The 19,559-nt window shown below is 56.6% G+C and overlaps 1 protein-coding gene across 5 annotated transcripts in view; it reads left to right on the top strand.

The window, feature by feature from the left end:
• The window catches only part of FRMD6 (FERM domain containing 6), a 40,245-nt gene that overhangs the window by 17,178 nt on the left and 3,508 nt on the right, over positions 1 to 19,559 (top strand). The window contains exons 1-13 of one of the 5 annotated variants that reach the window (XM_053980872.1): positions 3,032 to 3,097; positions 4,830 to 4,948; positions 11,876 to 12,061; positions 13,065 to 13,155; positions 13,295 to 13,437; positions 14,062 to 14,138; positions 14,991 to 15,177; positions 16,063 to 16,218; positions 16,800 to 16,865; positions 16,955 to 17,023; positions 17,664 to 17,838; positions 18,933 to 19,268; positions 19,362 to 19,487. In XM_053980872.1, coding sequence (XP_053836847.1) covers positions 11,963 to 12,061; positions 13,065 to 13,155; positions 13,295 to 13,437; positions 14,062 to 14,138; positions 14,991 to 15,177; positions 16,063 to 16,218; positions 16,800 to 16,865; positions 16,955 to 17,023; positions 17,664 to 17,838; positions 18,933 to 19,268; positions 19,362 to 19,487 — 1,525 coding nt within the window. In that variant the 5' untranslated portion in view covers positions 3,032 to 3,097; positions 4,830 to 4,948; positions 11,876 to 11,962. Of the gene's footprint in view, positions 1 to 3,031; positions 3,102 to 4,829; positions 4,949 to 11,875; positions 12,062 to 13,064; positions 13,156 to 13,294; positions 13,438 to 14,061; positions 14,139 to 14,990; positions 15,178 to 16,062; positions 16,219 to 16,799; positions 16,866 to 16,954; positions 17,024 to 17,663; positions 17,839 to 18,932; positions 19,269 to 19,361; positions 19,488 to 19,559 lie in introns of those variants that run through there. The other 4 variants (XM_053980876.1, XM_053980874.1, XM_053980875.1 and 1 more) reach the window with 4 other exon arrangements.

The raw sequence follows: 19,559 nt of genomic DNA on the forward strand, positions 1-19,559 counted from the left end.
GCTCCTCTGCGGAGTTTATAGCAACGCTCCGGCTGTTGTGGCTCCGCGCCGGGGATTCTTTATTTAATTTCTTCCCCTTATGGGCTGAGAAACCTTCCCAGCCCCAGCACAGCCCACAGTAGCTGGGATTTGTTTTCCTCTCTTGTCCAGGGAGGAATTTCTAAATCCCAGCTGCAGCCAGAGCTGGAATATGCTGAGTTGGAAGGGGCCCATCAGGATCGTTGTGAGGCTGTGCCAGGTGCCATCGAGCAGCGGTGACACCCCTGTCCCCAAATGCACCCCACAAGGCTTGTGGTCAGCACTGAGGTCCCTGTGCTGCTGCTCCAGGGTAAATTTTCCTAGCAGGACACATCCCAAAACTCCCTAGAAATGGGTGCTGGGCAGCAATCCTGGGTTGGCACAACTGATCCACCAGCCTTTGGGAAGGGAATGGGATGCAGAGAGAGATGAGTTTAGTTGTTATTTTGTTGCTTTTGGAATAAGTTTTATGCCATTAACAAAATCCGAGGGAAGCTATGAGATAAGAGAGCTCCCACGTCTCCGTGTCCGTCCCTGCCGGTGACAATGCCAGCATTGAAATTCTGGGATGGGAGACACTCGGCTGGAGATAATGCAGGATCACAGTGAGCTGCTGCTGTTTCCTGTCCCTTCCATATAAACGCATCCAGTGCGAGAGAAATCCGTGTATTTTATGGGAATGGTATTTTCAGTCATAACCACACCACCTTTTTCTTTTTTTTTAAATTGCTATTGTTTTGGGATAGGCCTAGCGATGCAAAAAAAAAAAAAAAAAAAAAAAAACCAAACAAACCCACCCCAAAAGAATTCAATCTTTTTTTTCCATTTCCCATCTGAGTTTCTGCTCCTTGGGATCTTTGAGGGAGATTAATTCCAGAATTGTGAGAGAAATGTCACCTTTGGGAATCTTTGGGCTTTTCCTCTCGCAGAGAGGAGAGGCAGAGCGGACCCTGGCTGAGCTCCATCTTTGCGAGCTCTCCCTACATTGCAGCCTGGGATGGCTTTTCCTGGAGCGTCTCCTCCAGCCCTGGGAGCATCTCCCGTTGGAATGAGCCGAGATTTTTTTTTTCCCCCGGCTCTGGAACAGCGTCGCACCCGCGCCATCCACGTCGGTGTTTATACATCGCCTCGCTGGCATCCGAGAGCTCTTCCTGCTGCTTTATTTAGCCTCTGCGGCAAGGCAGGCGCTGGGTTCCTGGATCCCTGTGCTCCACAGGGCTCGGGATGGGGCTGGGATGTGCTCAGCAGGACCCACTCGTCCTCCTCAGCACCGGGGCCGCGTCCCGCTTGGGCCGCCCCACAGCCCTAAAATGATTTGTGGGTTCGGAGAAATGAGCCAAAGGGTGGCTTTGCTTGGCTGTCCCCCTGTGTTAACTGCAGGATGGGTGTTGCCAGAGGGAGTTCTTGGGGGGAAAAAAGACATTTCTGACTGGAATGACCAGCCCTGCTTGGACAGGATGCTCTCCATGCCCTTGGCAGTGGCACCAGTGGCTTTGTAAGGACTCGAGCAGGAGCTGTGGGGTAGAAACCCTCTCCCAGTTCCACCTGGCATGGACAGGAGGATGAGAGTGAGCCCAAACCCAAGGGATATCCAGCCCCAGCTCTGCAGAAAGCCAGGTTGTTTTTTCCCACGAGGAGAGCGGCGCGTTGGATTCCCAGCGCTGGGTACCGTGCACTCCCATAATGTAATTACCCAGCACGATCTGTTGAGCTGCAAACAGATTTCAGCAAGGAGTGTCAGGGTGTTCACAGCAGAGCTGCTCTTTATTTAGGGCTGGGAACAAGCGGCTCCTCTCTCCCAGAGCCTCGGAGAGACTGCGGGGGCCGAGGCGGCCTCGCAGGTCAGCTCGAGAAACGCCTTTAGACAGTTAAAAGTGGGGAATAAATAACTCCTCCAAAAACAAGCTCGCCAGATGGCACTTCTGAAGGAGGAGATGCTTTGCTGCTAATTTATGGTGCTGCTGCTGTTGCTATTCCGGGCCTGGGGTCACCTATGGAGAGGGATCCGTGTGTGCATCGGCTCCAAAGGGTGGCCAGGCCTCACACGAGTGAGCCCCGCTCACCTTCATCCAGCTGCTAGTGGGGGGTTTAATGGGAACGGGGTTTAATTCTGCTCCTGCCTCAAGCTGAATCCTAAGAACTGGGATTCTGTGATGTCCAAGGGCTGGGGATACTGGGATGGGTGTGGGGTTCCTCTACACAAGAGGGTTGGGACCCCCCCAGAGGACATTTGAGTCCCTTCCCTGGGAGATCATAGAATCCCGGGGTTGTTTGGATTAGATGAGACCTTAAAAAACATCTTGTTCCAACCCCTGCCATGGCAGGGACACCTTCCACTATACCAGGGTGATCCAAGCCCTGTCCAGCCTGGCCTTGGACACTGCCAGGGATCCAGGGGCAGCCACAGCTGCTCTGGGCACCCTGTGCCAGGGCCTGCCCACCCTCACAGGGAAGGATTTCTTCCCAATATCCCATCCATCCCTGTCCTCCGGCAGTGGGAAGCCATTCCCCTGTATCCAAAGACCCTCTCCAGTTCTCTTGGAGCCCCACTGGAAGGGGCTCTAAGGTCAATCCAAGCCCCAGCTCTCCCAGCCCTCCAGAGCAGAGGTTCCCCAGCCCTCGGAGCATCCCCAGCCTCCTCCGGCCGCGCTCCCCGCTGAAGGATGCTCCGCTCCGCTCCGCTCCTGGGCACCTTCGGGCGGCTCCATCCCGCAGGGTCGGTGCCCGTGTGCCCTCCCAGGGGATGCGATGCTCAGGCTCTTCCCAGAGCCTTTCGTGGGCACCGTGGCGGCGGCTGCCCGGCTCCCCACGCCTCCTCCGGGGCCAACACTCGGCTCTCCTGCCCGGGGCCGCCCCGCTCCCGACCCTTTCCCCGCTGTCCCGGGCACGGCGCCGGGGCGGGAGGCGGTGCCGGTGCCGCTCGGGGCGGTGCGGGGCGGCCCGGGAAGGGGCGGGGGCGGCGGGATGGGCTGGGCTGGGCTGGGCTGGGCACGGCTCGGCTCGGCACGGCGGGGTTCGGCACGGCTCGGCTCGGCACGGTTCGGCACGGCTGGCACGCAGCGCGCTCCCGCAGCCGCAGGTAGGTGCGTGCCCGGCGCCCCGCACCGCGCTCCCGCTCGGCTCAGCCCGGCTCGGCTCAGCCCGGTTCCGCTCCGTTCGGCTCGCCTCGGCTCGCTTTGGCTCAGCCCGGTCCGGCTCGGCTCGCCCCCGCGGGGCCGTGCCGCGGGTGGGCCCGGCGCGGCCGCTTGTTGCGCTCGGGGGCGAGTTGGAGCCGGAGCGGTGCGAGCGGCCCCGGCTGCAGGAATGCGAGTCATTTCCTCCGCCCGCCCGCGGGAGCTGCGGCTCCGCCGGAGCCCCCCCACGGCCCCCGACGGCCGCGACACGGCCGCGACACGGCCACGGCCACCCCGGACCCGCTCCGGCGCTGGGCGCGCTCCAGGGGCGCGCTCGCCCGCGGGTCCCCTCGCCCACGGGTCCCCACATCTGCGGGACCCCTGGCCCCTGGGTCTCAGCCGCCCGCGGATCTCCTTGCCCCTGGGTCACACTCGCCCACGGGTCTCGCTCACCCGTGGGCCACCTTGTCCCCTCGCCCGCCCGTCTCACTCACCCTTGGGACCCTTTTCCGTGGGTGGCACTCACCCACAGCTCCCCTCACCCCTTGCTTTCAGGTCACACTCACCCACAGGTCCCCTCACCTGTGGGTCACCATCACCCACGGGTCCCCCTCGTTCCTGGTTCACAGGTGCCCGTTGGTCCCCTTGTCCCTGGGCTGCACTCGCCCACGGGTCACTTCACCCATGACACCCCTTGCTCATGGGTGACACTCACCCCCAGGTCCCCTCGCCCATGGGTCCCCACATTCCTGGTTCACAGGTGCCCGTGGGTCCCTTTGTCCCTGGGTCACGCTTGCCCACGGGTCCCTTTGTCCCTGGGTCACACTTGCCCATGGATCCCTTTGTCCCGGGGTCATATTTGCCCATGGATCCCTTTGTCCCTGGGTCATATTTGCCCATGGATCCCTTTGTCCCTGGGTCACACTTGCCCACGGGTCCCCTCTCGCCCCTGGGTCTCACCCACAGACCCCCTTGTCCCGGGGCCACACTCACCCAGCTGTCCCCTCAGCCCTGGGTCACACATCCCCTGTGGGTCCCCTCACCCGTGGGTCCTCTGTGCCTGTGCCAGCTCTTTCCTGTGGCTCGTGGTGACCCACAGGTCCCCTCAGCCGTGGTTCCCACCATCTCTCGGTTCCCATACCTGTGCTCCTCTCATCCATGGATCCTCCTGATGCTTGGAGCCACCTGTGGGACCCCGTTGTCCCCGGGCTCCCCTCACCCTCGGGTGCCCCCCCCCCCCCACCCCGTGGAGGTGCTCGGGGTGCCAGCTGCTCCCTGGTGGTGTCACTGATGGCCCTCTCCACCAGGAATGCGTATCCCTGACACGTTCTGGAAGCAGCCAGGATAAATCCATGCAGCTCCCAAGCCGGGCTTTATCTGACCCCGTGCCCTCGTGGCAGTGGGGAAATTGGGCTGAGCTCTCCCAGCACCATCCTTGGTGTTCCTGTGTCCTTTGACTCGCCCGTGGGAGTGAGGCACATCCCGACCCTGCCGTGCCCCTGGCCCCCTGCCACCTTTCTGCCATCTCCCATTCCTGAATCCTCCTCTTCCTGCTCGTGGCCAGTGCCTTTGTGGCCATCAGGATGTTTTTCCCTCTAAGCCAAACTCTGCTTTTCCAGAGATGCTTCCGCGTGGCGCCGATGGAGCTTTGCTGCTCTGCCTAATTCTGGGCTGGTTTGTGTTGGTGTTTTTCCACAGGGCTCGCTCTCCCTCTCCGAATCTTGGATAGAGCTGGGATTAATTCGAGCTCTCTTGCCTGAAAGAGATGTTCCGTTTAAAATTCCCAATCCCGAAGGCATATTGGAGTTTGGTTCTAGGTACTGAATTTTTACTATCGGTTTTTAAAAGGGTTTCTTTCTTTTAAACTGGGTTTATTCAGGCTCTTTAAACCCCGAGTCTGTAAGCAATTATTCCATTACATGAAAGTCAGGACGCTGAGAAAGATTAATTCAGACCAGATGTAAAAATAAATGGGAATTTGAAATTAAGATGATGTCAGTTCCCTCCTGCTAAAAAAAAAACCCGGCAGCCTTTGGACTCCAGATGGAGTATACAAACCATGGCGCTGGTTAAAATATCTGCCTGCTCCTTAATTGAGTTTTATGCTGCTTTTTTTCCTCCCCCTTGACTGAAAAGTGGGCTTAGGATATTTTTCTCAAAAAGCTTTCCCCGATTGTGGCCGGGGCAGGGAAGTTGATGGAGGCTGTGGCGTGGCTGAGGAGCTTTCCCAGCTGGAAAACTGGAGAGCGGCGCTGCTGAGGGAAGACAAATCTCCCTCTGCCCGCCCCAGGATTAAAAAAATCAGGAACTTGGTTTGGCTTTGTTTTGCTGGATTTGGAGCTGGAGGCGAGGACGGGTCCCTGCCACAGAGGGCAGCAGGAGCTCTGGATAGTCCAGGCATGGATTTGAATTTTTTGGCATAAAATGGAGCTGGTTTTTGGGTTCTTGTGTGTCTGCAGAGCACTTTGCATCCCATTTTCCCCCCCCTCCGTGTGCAGCAAGCATTGCACATTCCCCAGAGTGCGAATGGGTTTGGGCACCAATCCCATGTAGAGGAGCCTGTGAGCGGGATATTGGGAATGGGGCTCCCCAAAAGTGCCTCCTACTGGGAAGGAAGGGTTTACCCAGAGTCAGAGCATCCTGGGGATGTGTTGTTGTAGAAAATAATGTAAACATTCATCATTGCATATTATTATTATTAATATTTACGTGGCATTATTAATTATTTAATGTTATATTGTTAATTAGATTTAAAATATGACTTTAATTTCTAAATGGGGAGCTCCGTGGTTTGGAGACTCAGGGCTGTGCTTTCTGTGGTGCAGGGATTTGGGATGGTGACTCTGGCCCTTGGGGCTGCTTTGTGGTCCAGGGATCCCGCAGCCAAATCCCAAGGGATTTATGGCAGCTGCTGCTGGTGTGGGCTGCAGCCTGCCCACGGAGAGGGGAGCAAAGGCAATGCTCCACATCCATGTGCAGCCTTGGCAGTGCTGCCTGTCATCCTGGGAGTGGGATCGGAGCTCTGGGAGCTTTGGGCTTCTTGGTGCTGGGGGATGGTTCCTAAAATGCCTGGGAATGCCGTGGGGCAGGCTCTGGAGCTGGATGGGAGAGCTGGGCTGCCCTGAGCACAACCCTCTCCGAGCCAGTCTTGATGTTGTTCTAATCCCAAAGGCTCAGGCAAAGTTTCCTGGAAGGAAATCTGATGGAAGGGGCTGGTTCTGGAGCAGAGGAGGGAAGAGGAAGAGCAGGCGTTGTCCCTCCCCTCCCTGGAGCCCTTGCCAGGAGAAATCCATCTCTGTGTCCATCCCTGGCGGAGGCAGGGACGCTTTATTTATATTTTAGTGCTCCAAAGTCGGGGAATGAAGAGGCCTGGGGTGGCTCTGCTGTGGGCTGGATGGAAAATCAGCGCTTCCAGGCTGGATTCTGCTCCGTGCATGACAAGATAGGCAGGGCAGCAGTTTCCTGAGCTGCCATGGCTCAGCCTGTGTTTCCCCATGGAATGTGATGTCCCGTGGGGCTCATCCCTAGCAGGGGGGGACATCATCCCATTTTTTAGGATGATCCACGTGGCTCGGCCATTCCTGCCCATCGCTGTTGTCCCACTGCAGTAGCCAAGGGGGAGGAGGATGAGGAAGAGGAAGAATGTTGAAGAGGTGGAGACAGGCGAGCTCCTGGAGGAATTTTCCTTGGAGAAGCTTTTGGATACCCCCAGCACTCGGGGGCATCTTCTGGGGCTGGTGGGGGCTGGCCCCCGGCTGCCCAGGCTGAGTTTCCAGCATCCAAATAGCTTTTGTGGTGGATGAAGTAATGGAATATTTATAACCGAGTCCTTTTTCCCAGTGAAGGTCTCTTTCATCTGCCTCTCTTCATTAGGAGGAAACTGTTGAGTTCATGAAGAATTGGAGACGATTTTAATTACGGGGCAACCGCAAGCAGGAATTAATCTGGGTTTTGGGTTCGGAGAAGCTGCATTTAGGGACGGCCCTAAAACTTGTAATAACAGCTCTGTGCATACCTGTGCCTGTGATGTGGGGTGAGACCCACTCCAGACTCTTCAAAACAAGAAATTCCTGCCCCGTGAATTCATCTTCCCATCTCGCCCCGCGCTCTGGGCAGCCTCTGGCTGCGGGATGGCCCCTACCTACGTGTGGGTCCTGGGCTGGATCCCTTCCCTCGCCCCTGGGGTGCTTCAGGAGGGCTGGAACAAAAGCCTGGAGGTGGGTTAGAATCAGGGAATCGTGGAGTTATTTAGGTTGGAAAAGACCTCTAGGATTGTAATCAACCATTCCCCCACCACGAACCCATGTCCCCAGGTGCCACAGCCACACGGCTGTTAAATTCCTGCAGGGATGGCAGTGCCTGATAGGGCTGCATTTTTTTGAAAAGCAGATATTTTGGCAAGGAGGGATGGATTTGGTTGATGGAGAAATGGACAGGATCTGCCTGGAGGCTCTGGATCATGGCTGGGTTGAACAGGGGGCACTGGGATGTCTGGTGGGTACCACAGAGGGACAAACCTGACCCAAACCCACGAGGATGGAGACTCATCCGCTTCTCTTAAATCCATTTAAATCCACGGAGAGGGAAAAACCCTGCCCATCCACCCAGCCTCGCTTCACGTGCACGGAATCTGGAAGAAAACCCCACCTCAGCCAGCAAGTTCAAACGATGTTCAATCCCCACCCTGGAATTACATCCAAATTTCTATTTCTGACGAGAGCCTGCTCCAGCACCTCCATGTGAACCAATCCCAGGCTCTGCCTGCCCTCGGATGTGTTTGCAGGACCCTGGGATGAACAAATCCCTCGCCGAGTCAGCAGCGCCGGCCCCGGCTGCTTTTCCCAGGTTTTTTGCAGGATGTTTACTTTGCAACCGAGCTTTGCAACAGGATTTATCCCATGGCATCAGCGCCAGGGAGGGAGACAATATTCCAGCAGCCTGGGCCTGGAAAACACGGTGGATCGAGGAATTTTCTCAGCTCTGGAGTCATGAGCAGTTTGCAGTGCCTTCCTATGGAGTTTTAATGCTCTTTTCCCCATGGCAGGGAAAACATGGCTGGAAGACCTGGATCTCCTCACTCTGTTGATCCATGCCCAAGTCCTCATTCCCAGTGTTTCTTCCAGCTGACTTTGGATGGAAAACCCTTTGGAAGACTGCCTGGGGTGGAGGTTCCTGCGTGGAGTGTGGGGTGATCTGTGTCACTCCCTCTGCTGCGGGGCAATCCAGTGGGGCTCTCCCTCCAATCCAGGATCTTTCCAGCTTGGAGCCGCCAAGGTTGGGTTAGATCTTTAAAGGTCCTTGCCAACCCAAACCATTCCATGCTTCCATGTTTGTGCCTCCTATCAACACTTCCTCTGGAGCAGCAGTGACTCGGCGAGGGCAGCGGCGCGGGGTCCCAGGGAATCAAAGCCGACATTGTGGGAATGAGCAGCAGATGCTTGGAAAGAATTTGCCGGCGTCAGGCCGGGGCTGCTGCAGGCACAGCACCCTGGAAGGGGCTTTGTGTGTCCCCTCGCTGAATCCCTGCAGCTCCCAGGGCTGCCAGAGCCCTCGGGAAGCACCTGGAGCTGAGGGAATCTCCATAGGGACCGTCCCTGTGTGGTGGGCTGGTGGAATGTTGCCGTTCAGCAGCGGGAGCTGGGATGTTTTCTGTACAAACACCAAAATACACGGTTTGGGGTTGGGTGTTTTTTTCCTCTCCCTCCGATGCCCGTGCTCTGCTGACGCCAGCTCGTGTGGTTTAATCCCTGGTGCTCTGGGATCAATCCAGGCTGCAGGAGGAGGAGGAAATGCAGTGACTGGTGTGGGGATGAACAGCCCCAGAATGCCCAAGAGTGACAGGACAAGAGGGAATGGTTTAAAACTGGCACAGGGCAAGGTTAGTTGGGATATTGGGATGGAATTCTTGGCCGTGAGGGAGGAGAGGCCCTGGCACAGGCTGCCCAGAGGAGCTGAGGCTGCTCCATCCTTGGACGTTTTCCATGTTGGACAGGATTTGGAGCACGCTGGGTTAGTGGAAGCTGTTCCTGCCCATGTGGGGGAGAGAATCCCAATGATAGATTCTCCAGTAGCTCAGCAGCGGGTGCTGCCCGTGGCTGGAATTTCGAGCCGGCTGCAGCCCACGGAGCTGCCACGGGAAGAAGCTCTCGGGACTTCTGAGACTTGAGGAGCCCTGTGGGTGGGAGCAGGACACGGAGGGTGCTGCAGGAGCCCCGGGACACGGCTGCTTTGCCGGGAGAGCGGCCCCTCCCCAGCCCAGCCCGCGCAAGTCACATCACGCCGGTGCCCGGGAGCTGCCGGCCGGGCCGGGACGTGCCAAATTCCTTCAGCCCCGTTCCGTGCGCGCCGGGATCGTTAATGAGCCCTGAAACCGGCCCGGCCGCGGCGCTGCCGGCGCCCGTCGGGATCGGGCACGGCCGGGCACGGCCTCAGAGCGTGGAGCAGCCATGGAGAGGTGCCAGGCACGGCCACGGCGCAGAGCTGTGCTGCAGGGGTGCACTGCATGGATGCCATGGTGCTCCAATGCCATGCATGGATGCCGCAATGCATGGGCGCAATGTGAAGCTGCGATGCAGGGATGCAGTGCATGGATACCATGAGGATTTCCAGCACAGTTTATGGGTGCCACAATGCATTGCTGCGATGCACAGGTGCACTGCATGGATGCCACAATGCTCCAACTCAATGCATGGATGCCACAATGCATGGGTGCAATGTGTAGATGCAGTGCATGGTTGCCCGTCTGTGCTGCACTGATGCAATGCATAGGTCCCATGATGTTCCAGCTCAATGCATGGATGCCACAATGCATGGGTGCAACGTGTAGGTGCAGTGCAAGGCCACGGATGCAATGCATGGGTGCCACAATGCAGTGCTGCAATGCACAGATGCAATGCATAGGTGCCACGATGTTCCAGCTCAATGCATGGATGCCACAATGTGTAAGTGCAGTGCATGGATGCATGTCTGTGCTGCACGGATGCCATGCATAGGTGCCATGATGTTCCAGCTCAATGCATGGATGCCACAATGCATGGGTGCGACGTGTAGGTGTAATGCATGGCCACAGATGCACTGCATGGGTGCCATGAGGTTCCAGCTCAATGCATGGATGCCACAATGCAGTGCTGCAATGCACAGATGCAATGCATTGGTGCAATGATGTTCCAACTCAATGCATGGATGTCACAATGCATGGGTGTGATGTGTAGGTGCAATGCATGGCCACAGATGCACTGCATGGGTGCCATGAGGGTCCAGGTCAATGCATGGATGCCACAATGCACAGATGCAATGCATGGATGCCATGAGGCTCCAACTCAGTGCATGGGTGCCACAATGCATGAGTGCAATGTGTAGGTGCATTGCCAGGTTGCACGTCTGCGCTGCACGGATGCAATGCATGGATGCCATGAGGTGCCAACACAATTTATGGATGCCACAATGCACAGCTGCAATGCGCAGATGCACTGCATGGGTGCCATGAGGTTCCAACTCAATGCATGGGTGCCACAGTGCTTGAGTGCAATGCGTAGGTGCAGTGCACGGCCAGGCTGCACGTCTGTGCTGCACAGGTGCAGTGCGTAGGTGCTACAGTGTTCCAGCTCAATGCATGGGTGCCACAATGCATGGATGCAGTGGAGGACCACGATGCACACAGATGCAACGCAGAGAATCCGTGATGTACCACCACGATGCCTGGGTGCAACGTGCAGGTGCAATGCACGGCCAGGATGCAGGCATGCAATGCATGGGTGCAGTGCATGGGCACAACGCCCCATCCCAAGGCACGAATGCAATGCATGGATACAACGCGCACTTGAAATCCAGAATCCGCGGTGCACGGACACAACCTCTGCGGTGCAGCCCCAGAGTGCCCTGGCCATGGGAAAGCATCGCCTCCGGATTTCCCAACTTCTGCAAAACCCCAGGAAACACCAACAAAAAGTCACCTCGGGCCACTTTCCCCCGTGCTGCTGCACGAACTCCAGGCTGTTGGAAGCCAAAGGCGCTTCCTTTTAGACCAAAGCAAATATTTGGTGACAAGGGAGACTCTGCTGTCTGGGTGCCAGCGTAAATCTGGGCTAGGAAAAGGCTGAACTAGGTCAGAGTTTGAAGTCCACCCTCATGGTGTCACGTGAGAATTCCTGTCCTTGTGGATGGTGGGGTAAAAAGTGCTTTGGGAATAATGTTCACCCTCGGAAATGAGAATTTCCTGGGGTCAGTGTTAGATTTGTTGGCTCTGAATGGCAGTTCCAGTGTGCAAATCCCTGTTGGTGATCAGATTGTTTTATTTCACCCCAGTAAAGAGTCGGAACTGGGGGGGGAAGGATGTTGGAAGGGATCTGGGGATCCTCTTAGATCCCCACAGCATTTCCTTGCCTGTGCATGGCTGGCAGGGAAACCTCCCGCTTCCAGCACTGCTCCTTGCTGGCCCAACCCGGTTATCCCCAGAGGATAAACTTCTATTTATTTTAATTATGCCAGAAAAGCCTTTCCTGAGGTTTTCCTGAACCCGAGCCGGGAGAATCAAACTGCTGGCTCAGGTTTTTGGGGCTGGGCCAAAAACCGTGGGGTTGGCTGTGGTGGCGTGGCTGTGGTGGGGTGTGCTCAGGGTTTTTGGGGGACACCCCGACCGTGAGCCCACACTACGTGGGGACAGGCTGGTGGGTGGGAAGGATGGGGGATGCAGCTGGGGAGCTGAGGGTGCCGTGCCAGGGCTCATCCCCCTTTTTGCCCCGCAGGGATGGCACCCGCGGAGCCCGAGGCCGCCCCGGCCCGCCGGTGAGGTGCCCCCCACCGCCCACCCCGAGCCCCCTGCCCAGAGCACGATGAACAAGCTGCCTTTCCACAACAACAGAGTCATGCAGGACCGGCGCAGCGTGTGCATCTTCCTCCCCAACGACGACTCCCTCAACATCATCATCAACGTAAGGAACCCCCACCCTCCCGAGCCCGACATTTCCATCGCACCCCCGGCGCTGCGTTTGCACGCCCCGGGTTTGCTCCTGGGTTTCGTTTGGAGCCTGCCTGGCCTCGCCCTGATGGGGAAATGCACATGAGTTATTCCCCTGGAGGCTGCAGTGGTGTTTTACGCTCTCCTGCGTCTCCTTGATCGATGTGATGCTGGCAGCGGCGGGGTTTGGGGAGGGTGGCCTGCTGCTCGGCATCCCACGGCGTGGCATGAGCCCCGTTCTTCAGCCCTCACTCCACTAATCCCTCCTGCATGGCTCTTCAGCCTCCTCTAGGCCAGGGAATAAACAGGAGGGGCTTGGGCTCTGATTGGGATGGAGCACTGAATGGGAAATCCCCCCACTTTTTGTTGTTTTTCTTTTTTTTTTTTTTTTTTTTTTAATTCGCCCCCGCCCAATGTTGCTTTTGAGTCATGAAAATGTTGAAATTCCTTTCAGGACTTAAAGGGAGCTTATAAAAAAGATGGAGAGAAGTTTGGAAAGAGGCGGATAATGACAGGATAAGGGGAATGGTTTTAAACTTAAAAGATTTAGATTAGATAATAAGAATAAATCCTTGCCTAGGAGGGTGGGGAGGCCCTGGCACAGGTTTTCCAGAGAAGCTGTGTCTGCCTCATCCCTGGAAATGTCCAAAGCCAGGTTGGATGGGCTTGGAGCAACCTGGGATGGTGGAAGGTGTCCATGGGGTGGAATGAGACTGCGAATGTTCTGATTTCTGCCCCCAAAACATCTCTCCAGTGCTGGGTTCCTCCACCACCCACTGCTCTCGAGCTGCCCCGTGGTGCTCTGAGCATCCCACCCCTGGCAGAGCTCTGGTCCAGGCTTTTGGGGACTCCCCATGGAAAGCTGAGCCCCAGAGCCCATCCTGTCACCCCCATCCTGCTCGGGGTCCTGCTGAGGGGTTTGGTGGGCACAGATGCATGCAGGGTTCATTCAAGGGATTTTTTTTTTTTTTTTACAGGTGAAGATTTTGTGCCAAGAGTTACTGGTGCAGGTGTGTGACCTCCTGAGGCTGAAGGATTGCCACCTCTTTGGGCTCAGCGTCATCCAGAGTAAGTCAGGGGCTTAAGTGTGAAAATGAACACTTTTGGTGACGAGGAGGTCGCAATTCCCCGCTCCCCCCTCACTAATGGGTCATGGTGGGAGGCAGGGGACGCGTGGGGATGCTGATGCCACCTCTGTCCCTCCCAGACAATGAGCACGTGTACATGGACCTGGCCCAGAAGCTCTACAAGTACTGCCCCAAGGAGTGGAAGAAGGAGGCCAGCAAGGTCAGCGGTGAGGTCTTGCATGGAGAGCTGACGGCAGTAAGGCCACCTCTGTCCCCGTCGCAGGTCACTTCCAGGACCCGGGAATGCTGCCAAGGGGTGGTGGGGAGGGGGCATCTAGTCAGTGTGGGGCTGGGGGGTGGATGTGCAAAACCACAGCCCTGGGGTTTGTCACTCTAAGTGCCACCATGTGGCCCCAGCTGGGGGTGCTTCCTCCATGCTCCATCCCTGGAGCTCTGGGGTATTTTTTTTTTTTTTTCCTCTGATTTTTCTTTTCCTCCCTTATCCTTCAGCAGAATTTTTGAGGTCCCGTCTTCCAAATTCTAAAATCAGTTTGGGTTTTTTTCTCCCCCAAAGCACCTTTTCATTCTTTCGGTGCTGAGGGGGTGGTGTCCAGGCTCGAGTGCTGCTGGATGATGTTCTGGGAGAGGGAGAGCAGCAGTGAAGGTGTTGCAGAACTCCTGGACTTGCCACACCCAGCCTTTTAAAATCCAAATCCCCTTCATTTCCAGCATTTTATGTGGAAAAAAAAATGGGTGCCAAACTCTTAACTGAGGAACAAACATGCCATCAGTGCCGTGGCGGGCAAGGGGTGGCTGTGAACAGACATGACCCCAGAGAGATGAGGTGAGGGGCTGGGGCGTGTTGCTGGGATCCCCACGGGATTCCTGAAAACCTCCTCCATTCCAGGGCATCGACCAGTTTGGCCCCCCCATGATCATCCACTTCCGAGTGCAGTACTACGTGGAGAACGGGCGGCTCATCAGGTAGGGCGTGCCCACCTCCACGGGCACCTCCCGGGGTGCTGTGGCACCCTGAGCACATCCCAAAAGCTGGGGCTGCTCGTGGCTGGGTGCTGAGTGGGTTCTCACAGGGGCAGGTGGGGACACTGCCCCCACACAAAGCCCTCTGTGGGGTGGGGTGGGGTGTGGCAGGCACATTCTTCTCTCTCTCAGGTTTTTTTTTTCATAGAGGAGCACAGAGAGAAGAAAAGGAAAACAATTTCTATTTCTTGCTCCTTGTTTTTCCCATGTGGAATGTGTTTGGAGAATTGTTTACCTGGGGTGATTGCTTAATTAGAGTCTAGTGAAGATGGTTTGAGCCTGATGGCCAATCCAATCCACCTGTGTCCAGAGTCTGGCGAGAGGGTCACGAGTTCTTAGTAAGATATAACAGTTTAAAAAGAAAGTATATAGTTTTAGTATCTCCTTTAAATAGTATATGAATGTATTATAGCATAGTTATAATAAAGAAATCAGTCAGCCTTCTGAACTGGAGTCAGACATCAGCATTTCTTCCCTGCATTTACAATAGTGGGGACCATGTGTTTAGGGGCGATGCGTTTCGGGGTTTAGCACAGCCTGGTTTGAACTGACCCACGGCTGGGTGGGAGCTGCAGCTCCTGCTTTGGGGATAAAACGATGTCCAGGGCTTTGGGGACACAGTGGCGCCTGCACAGACCTTTTGAGGAGCTTACTCCTCAAATATGGTGAGGCGGCTTTGCAGAATTTTAACAAACGGGGGAAGAGGGAGCAAAACCCTTTGGTGAGCCCTCCCCGAGGGGGGGTGTCCCCCCCCGGGCTGCTCATCCCTGCCCGTGTCCCCTGTCCCTCCCGCAGTGACAGGACGGCTCGGTACTACTACTACTGGCACCTGAGGAAGCAGGTGCTGCACTCCCAGTGTGTGCTGAGGGAAGAAGCCTATTTCCTGCTCACGGCCTTCGCCCTCCAGGCCGACCTGGGAGACTTCAAGAGGAACAAGCACTACGGGAAGTACTTCGAGCCCGAGGCCTATTTCCCTGCCTGGGTAAGCCATCCCCGTGTGCTCCCTGCTCTGCGCTGCCCGGCGCCTTCTGGCTGCATCCCGGCTTAATCCTGCTCCTAAAATCGCCTGGGGGTGGAAATAGCTGCGGCTCGGGCTTGCTCTGGGGCTCGTGGGGAGCTCCCTGTGAGCTGCAGGGATGCTCCTGGGGGATTCTCTGCGGGCATTGCCCCGCCGGCAGCAGGCGCAGCCCTTTGGGAACGGGTGGCGCAGAATCCCACAGCGGTTTGGGCTGGAAGGATCTTAAAGCCCATGTCAGGGACACCTTCCACTATCCCAGGCTGCTCCAAGCCCTGTCCAGCCTGGCCTGGGACACTTCCAGGGATCCAGGGGCAGCCACAGCGTCTCTGGCCAGAGCCTCACCACCCTCACAGGGCACAATTCCCAATTCCCAATCTCCCATCCATCCCTGCCCTTTGGCACTGGGAGCCATTCCCTGTGTCCTGTCCCTCCATCCCTTGTCCCAGGTCCCTCTCCAGCTCTCTTGGAGCTCCTTCAGGTGCTCAAAGCTCTCCGTGGTGCCTTTTCTTCTCCTCCCCAACCTCTTTTCTTGGTTTTGTCCCAAAATCTGCCCATTTCTCCTTTTTTTTCACACATGTCACTGAGGAGTGCTGGCCCTGGGCCCGTGTCCCCAGCCATGCAGGGACTCCGTGTGTGACTCTCCCTGCCCCAGCACAGGTGTCACCATGGAATGGCCACATGGAGCACACTTCCCAGCAGGAAATCCTGACAAGAAGTCAGTCACTGCCTGCTGCAATTATTTTATTTTTGCTCGGAGGCCTCTAGAACAAAGCCCCAATTTGCCCTTTTCCCCTGAAAAACCACCCCCAGCAGCCAGCCCTGGCCAAGCTTCTCTCCCCCTCCAAACAGGTGGTTGCCAAGAGGGGCAAGGATTACATCCTGAAGCACGTGCCCAACATGCACAAGGACCAGTTTGCCCTGACAGCCTCAGAAGCCCATCTCAAGTACATCAAGGAGGCCGTCAGGCTGGATGACGTGGCCGTGCACTACTACAGGCTGTACAAGGTGAGCCCTGGCCCTGTGGCTCTTGGGATCTGAATTTTGGGAATGCCCTGCCTGAGAAATATACAGGTTTTTCTCCTGTTTTATTGTTTTGTTTTTTTTTTTTCCTGGGAGCAAAGCAGGTTTTTGTTGCTGGGAGAACGTGGGGTGTTTTAATTGAATCCCAGAATTGGTTTGGTTGGAAGGGACCTTAAAGCTCATCCAGTTCCACCCCGTGCCATGGGCAGGGACACTGTCTCAGGCCTTGGACAATTCCAGGGATCCAGAGGGAGCCACAGCTTCTCTGGACACCCTGTGCCAGGGCCTCCCCACCCTCACAGGCCTTGCTGACATCAAAGATGTCCTGAAATCAACAATTTCTTCCTCATATCTAATCTAAATCTCATCTCTTTTAGTTCAAAAGCATTCTCCCTTATCCTGTCACTCTCTGCCCATGTCCAAAGTCACTTTCCACTTTTAATTTGGCACATCAATCATAGAATGGTGACTGGGGTGATTGTGGGAGGATCCCTGGGCTGAGGTGGGGTGGATTTAACCGCTTCATGCTGCAAACTGTGCATTTAAAAGCGTTTTTCCCCCCTTAGGACAAAAGGGAAGTGGAGGCCTCCCTGACTCTGGGGCTGACAACACGGGGCATCCAGATTTTCCAGGTAGGTGGCTGAGTGAAGGTGATGGCTCAGCTCGGCTCCATGCCCCCTACCAGAATCCTCAGCCATGGCTCCCTCTCCTCTTTTTGCAGAACCTGGATGAGGAAAAGCAGCTGCTCTACGACTTCCCGTGGACGAACGTGGGGAAACTGGTGTTTGTGGTGAGTGCCACCGTCTCCACCTGGAGCACTGCTTCCACCTCTGGAGTCCTCAGCACAGGAAGGACATGGAGCTCTTGGAGCAGGTCCACAGAAGTCCATGGAGATGTTCCATGGGGTGGAGCACCATTTCCTATGGAGGCAGGCAGGGAGAGCTGGGGGTGCTCACCCGGAGAAGGCTCCAGGGAGAGCTCAGAGCCCCTTGCAGGGCCTGGAGGGGCTCCAGGAGAGCTGGAGAGGGACTGGGGACAAGGGATGGAGGGACAGGACACAGGGAATGGCTCCCACTGCTAGAAGGCAGGGATGGATGGGAGATTGAGAAGGAATTATTTCCTGTGAGGATGGAGCAGCTGGGGCTGTCCCTGGATCCCTGGAAGCGTCCCAGGCCAGGCTTGAAGCAGCCTGGCATAGTAGAAGGTGGAAGGGGGTTGCACTAGGTGACCTTTAAGGTCCCTTTCACCCCAAACCCCTCAGTGATTCCACGATCCCCAGGCAGGGCTTGCACGTGGGCGCGGGACGCTTTTGCGCCGACCCGCAGCAGGTGACGACACCCCGTGGGGGTAACCGAGGAGCTGCAGCAGGACTGGGTGAGACCCGGAGCGTTCTCCTCTTCGGGGCTGATGCCTCCCTTTGTCCCACGCAGGGCAAGAAGTTCGAGATCCTGCCGGACGGGCTGCCCTCGGCCCGGAAGCTCATCTACTACACGGGCTGCCCGCTGCGCTCGCGCCACCTCCTGCAGCTGCTGAGCAGCAGCCACCGGCTCTACATGAACCTGCAGCCCGTGCTGCGCCAGGTCCGCAGGCTGGAGGAGAACGAGGGTAGGTGCTCCAGGCCCCAGCCCCGCCAGGACAGGCTCCCAGGGGGTGTTCACACCTGTAAGAGCAGCTGGTTCTTCTGCTTAGATGTGGGCACCACCTGGTGCCCGGTCCGCGGCGTCCCGGTTCTGCCCGCTGCTTCAGCACAGCTTTCCCGGTGTCCCTCATCCTTGTGAAAGCATAAGGTCTTCTTCCTCTTCATTCCTCTCCTCATCTTCTCTTTCTCTTCCTCATCTTCCTCTTCCCCCTCTTCCTCCTTTTCTTATTTGTTCTTCTTGTCCTACTCTTCTTCATCCTCCTCGTCTGCCTCAACTTCTTCCTCTTTCTCATCCTTTTCATCTTTTTCTTCCTTGTCCTCTTCTTCTTTCTCGTTCTTATCTTTATCCTCCTCTTCTTATGTTTTCCTCCTCCTCACCATCCTCCTCATCTTTTTCTTCCATGTCCTCCTCATCTTCTTCCTCCTCATTTTCATCCTATTCTTCTATTGTTTTCTTCCTCCTCTTCCTTCTCTTCCTGTTTCTCTTCCTCCACCTCTTCCTCTTATTTCTCTTCCTCTCTCTCCTCCTCCTCTTCTTGCTCCTTTCTCATCTTTCCCCTTCTCATATTCCTTTCTCTTCCTTATTCTCTTTCCTCTCCTCTTCTTCCTCATCTTCTTCCACCTTGTTTCATCATCTTGCTCCTCCTCTTCTTCCACCTTGTTTCATCTTCTTCCATCTCATCCTCATCTCTTCTTCCATCTCATCCACATCTTCTTCCATCTCGTCCGCATCTTCTTCCATCTCATCCACATCTTCCTCATTTATTTTCTTCTTTTCCTGCTCCTCCTTATTTTCTGTCTTCTTCTTTCTCTTCTTCCTCCACATCTCTTCCTCTTCCGCTTCTGCCTCCTCCTCCTCTGCTGGAGGAACAGCCCAGCACAGGAGGTTTGGAGCTCCTGCCCCACCTCCCTTAATGCCACCGGGACAGAGCCGTCTCCAGCTGGTGCCAGGGCTCGGGTGACAATTCCTCCGTGTGCCAGGGTGTCTGTGCCCCTCCAGGGGATCCAGTTTGCCCCGGGGGCCGTGAGAATCCCACTGATTCCGTGCCCCCCCCTGCAGAGAAGAAGCAGTACCGGGAATCCTACATCAGCGACACGCTGGACCTGGACATGGAGCAGCTGGAGAAGCGCTCGCGCGCCAGCGGCAGCAGCGCCGGCAGCATCCGGCACAAGCGGCTGTCCCGGCACTCCACCGCCTCCCACAGCAGCTCCCACACCTCCGGCATCGAGGCCGACCCCAAACCCCGGGAGATGGGCCCCGAGGACGGGTTCCCCGGCGCCGGCGCCCACCGCAAGCTGAAGACCTGCAGCTCCATGACCAGCCACGGCAGCTCGCACACCTCCGGCGTGGAGAGCGGCGGGAAGGAGCGGCTGGAGGAGGATTCCCAGGATGACGGTGAGGCGCCGCGTTGGCCCGTCCGGTCGCCGGGCTCGGAGGGTGCTCTGAAGGGTGCGCGGCTGACTTGTCCTGTCTGCTGGTGTCCGGCAGAAATCGAGATGCTGGTGGATGACCCCCGGGAGCTGGAGCAGGCTGGGGAGATGGAGGTGAGCCCCGACATGTGCGTCTACATCACCGAGGACATGCTGCTGTCCCGCAAGTTCAACGGGCACTCGGGTAAGGTGGTGGCCGCTGCTCTTCCCAATCCCCCCCGGTGCAAGTCACGCCTCTGGGAGCTGGGATGAGGTG

This window comes from Vidua macroura, chromosome 6, assembly GCF_024509145.1.
Source record: "Vidua macroura isolate BioBank_ID:100142 chromosome 6, ASM2450914v1, whole genome shotgun sequence".
In the NCBI taxonomy this organism is placed as follows: Eukaryota; Metazoa; Chordata; class Aves; order Passeriformes; family Viduidae; genus Vidua; species Vidua macroura.